Source organism: Leptonychotes weddellii, chromosome 15 (genome assembly GCF_054177405.1).
Source record: "Leptonychotes weddellii isolate Sample4059 chromosome 15, ASM5417740v2, whole genome shotgun sequence".
Classification (NCBI taxonomy): domain Eukaryota; kingdom Metazoa; phylum Chordata; class Mammalia; order Carnivora; family Phocidae; genus Leptonychotes; species Leptonychotes weddellii.
Genome location: NC_138383.1, coordinates 20,432,730 through 20,435,229, shown reverse-complemented (window position 1 = coordinate 20,435,229; position 2,500 = coordinate 20,432,730). Strand labels below are relative to the sequence as shown.

The 2,500-nt window shown below is 59.8% G+C and overlaps 1 protein-coding gene across 5 annotated transcripts in view; it reads right to left on the bottom strand.

Annotated features, from left to right (window-relative positions):
- The window catches only part of SRCIN1 (SRC kinase signaling inhibitor 1), a 66,999-nt gene that overhangs the window by 2,930 nt on the left and 61,569 nt on the right, over positions 1 to 2,500 (bottom strand). For all 5 annotated transcript variants that reach the window (XM_081805101.1, XM_081805102.1, XM_081805103.1 and 2 more), the window contains one exon: positions 1 to 472. This exon is cut by the window's left edge and continues 2,930 nt beyond it. In XM_081805101.1, coding sequence (XP_081661227.1) covers positions 338 to 472 — 135 coding nt within the window. In that variant the 3' untranslated portion in view covers positions 1 to 337. The remainder of the gene's footprint in view (positions 473 to 2,500) is intronic.

The following is a 2,500-nucleotide window of genomic DNA, read 5'->3' as shown; positions in this document are numbered from 1 at the left end:
CTTTAGGATGGACGTGGGAGGAAGCGTGGGTAAAGAGAAAAGGGAGGGAGGATGACAGGAGGTGGGCCATTTTGGAACAGGAAATCAAGAGAAGGTGGTGTTTTGGTTTTTAGTTTTACTGTTCTGCTTTAAAAAAAAAAAGATAATTAAAAGTGAATCAATTTAAAAAACCAAAAACACCAACAGGGGATGGGTGTAGAGAGCTGAGGAGGGCCACACCTGTGGCAAGCCAGAGACTAGGGTGGGGGTGGGGTAGAGATGAAGGGAAGAAGAGCAGGAAGAGAAATGGCAGGGGTCAGGAGGGGGAACAGGCTGAAATGGAGGTGGGAAGGGGCTTCTAGAAGGAGATGGAAGAATTCCTCGCCCCAAAGGAAGTCAATACAGGGATAGAGGTTCTGGAAGCCGAGGGCTTTTCTGAGACTGGGCTCGAGGTCTCATTTGACCCGCTCATCTCTTTAGATGGTTTAGTGGCCTGGAACAAAAACAGGGGTCAGGGGTCAGAGAGAGGATGGGAGATCCTTTATGCTGGCCCCCAGCTGAAGTTTTAAAAAATGAAAAACCTCCACAAATCCAAGAGAAAATTAACTGCAAAAGGAAGAAGCCAGAGGGGCATCTGGAGAGAGTGAGCCCCTGAGATGGGGAGGAGGGGGCCACAGTGGGGGTGCAGAATAGAGTAGAGGGGGTGGGTACAGGGTTGGACCCAAAGGCTTGGGGACCAGGGTTACTGACAAGAAAGAGAGCAGGTGGAGGAGAGAGACCAGAGAAGCACAAGGGAGGCCACACCCAGGACAAGTGGACAGGGAGATAGGGAGATAGGAGTGGGGAGGACAGGGGAGGGGAGGGAGAAGCGAGAGGTTAGCTGCCGCAGGGGTGCGGGGTGGCGAGGGGAGTGGCCCCAGCTGGGAGTAGGTGGGCTCTTAGTCTCAAGGGGCCAGCAGCCCAGCCAGACCCTTTTCTGACCTCTACAGGAGGCTGATCCTAACCAGAAGGTCTTACGGGGACAATGTGGGGCAAGCGGGTCCTCCCGGGGGAGCACTACTCTGAAGAACCCCCTCCCCAACCCCACCGCACCTCCAAGCTGGAGGAAAAGGCACTCACTGCATCCAGCCTCTGGCCCACGGCAGGAAGCCCTGCTGTGGCCCCTACAAGTGTTCTCCCAGCTTCCAGCCCACTGCGCAGCTCGGCTAGTTAGAAACAGCCGCGCCTCCTCCCACCCCAGCAGACTCCCTGTGTCTAGACTGGTTCTGGGTGTTTGTACGGTTCCAGAGCCATCTGCATCACCTCGAGAGGAGGAGGTGTCACAAATGCAGATTCCGGGGCCCTGCTCCAGGATCTCTCCCTCTCTGGCTCAGGCTCAGGAACCTGCATTTTGGGCAGGCACCCTAGGGGACCCTGCTGCACGCTTCACTTTGAGCGCCACTGGGGTTGGGGCTACACGGACCGGGTTTCTCTCTGTCATATTCACTGCCCCCCCCCCGCCCCTCCCTTCCCCGCCTTGCATAGCTACTAGTGGGATAATGAACTGGTCTTGATTAAAAAAAAAAAAGGAAGGAAGGAAGGAAGGAGAAGGGGAGGGCTGGAAACTGCGCTGAGGCTCCTCGGGCCCCCTCCCGCAGCAGCTGCGGTCTGGGCAGGGCGGCTCTACAGCCCACCGCCGCCCCCCCCCCGGGAGCCCTCCCCTGCTGGGCAGGCTCTATCAGACGCCAGCGGGGGCAACGAGGAGGCCTCGGGCAGCCTGACCGGCCGCCTGGAACTCGCCCTTGCTGTTGGCGGCCCCCACGTGCTCTTCCACCCACGCAGTGACTCCCCTGGGGTGTGCTGCTCACGCCCCGCAGCGCAGTCTACCTCTTCCCTTGCTGAAAATCCAGGCAAGAGGTTCCCCGTTTGGGTCTTCTGACCCCTCCCCCTCTTTCCTGTCGCAGTTCGTCTGGACTCACAGAGGCTCCAGGGCCCCAGCCACAAGATCCCTGGATTCACTGGGACCTTTGCCGGAGGGGCATGTGCCAGGCCTGGCCCCTGCTCGCGGGGGGTGGGGGTGGGGGTGGGGGTCCCGGTACCTGGACCCGGAGACAGCCTCACGCCGTCTGACTCCCGGTTACTAGCCCTGGGCTCCAGGCCTGCCCCTCCCGTCCCAGCCTTTCCCGTTCAAAGTTCTTGCTCCCAAAGGCGGGTGGGCGGGGAGCCCCCTGCTTGTCTCCTCACATCTCGCCGCATCCCAAGCCAGCTGCTGATTCCCTCCTGGCTGTCCTCTTTGTTCTCGACCCATCTCTTAGTTGAAAGCTTTTTCTCTTCCTCCCCTTTAGCGTTTGTCGAGAGCCCCGGTCTGTTCTGTGCTTTGGTCTTGGGAACGCCCGCCTTCCAGCTTGGGCCGCCACCTGACTCCTGCACCGCTCAGGTGACACGTCCTCACCCAGGCGCTGGCCCCTTTCTGCCGCCGCCAGCGCGAGGCCTTTCCGCAGTAACCGCGGGGGCGGTCAGCGGCCTGCGAGGACACCCCCGC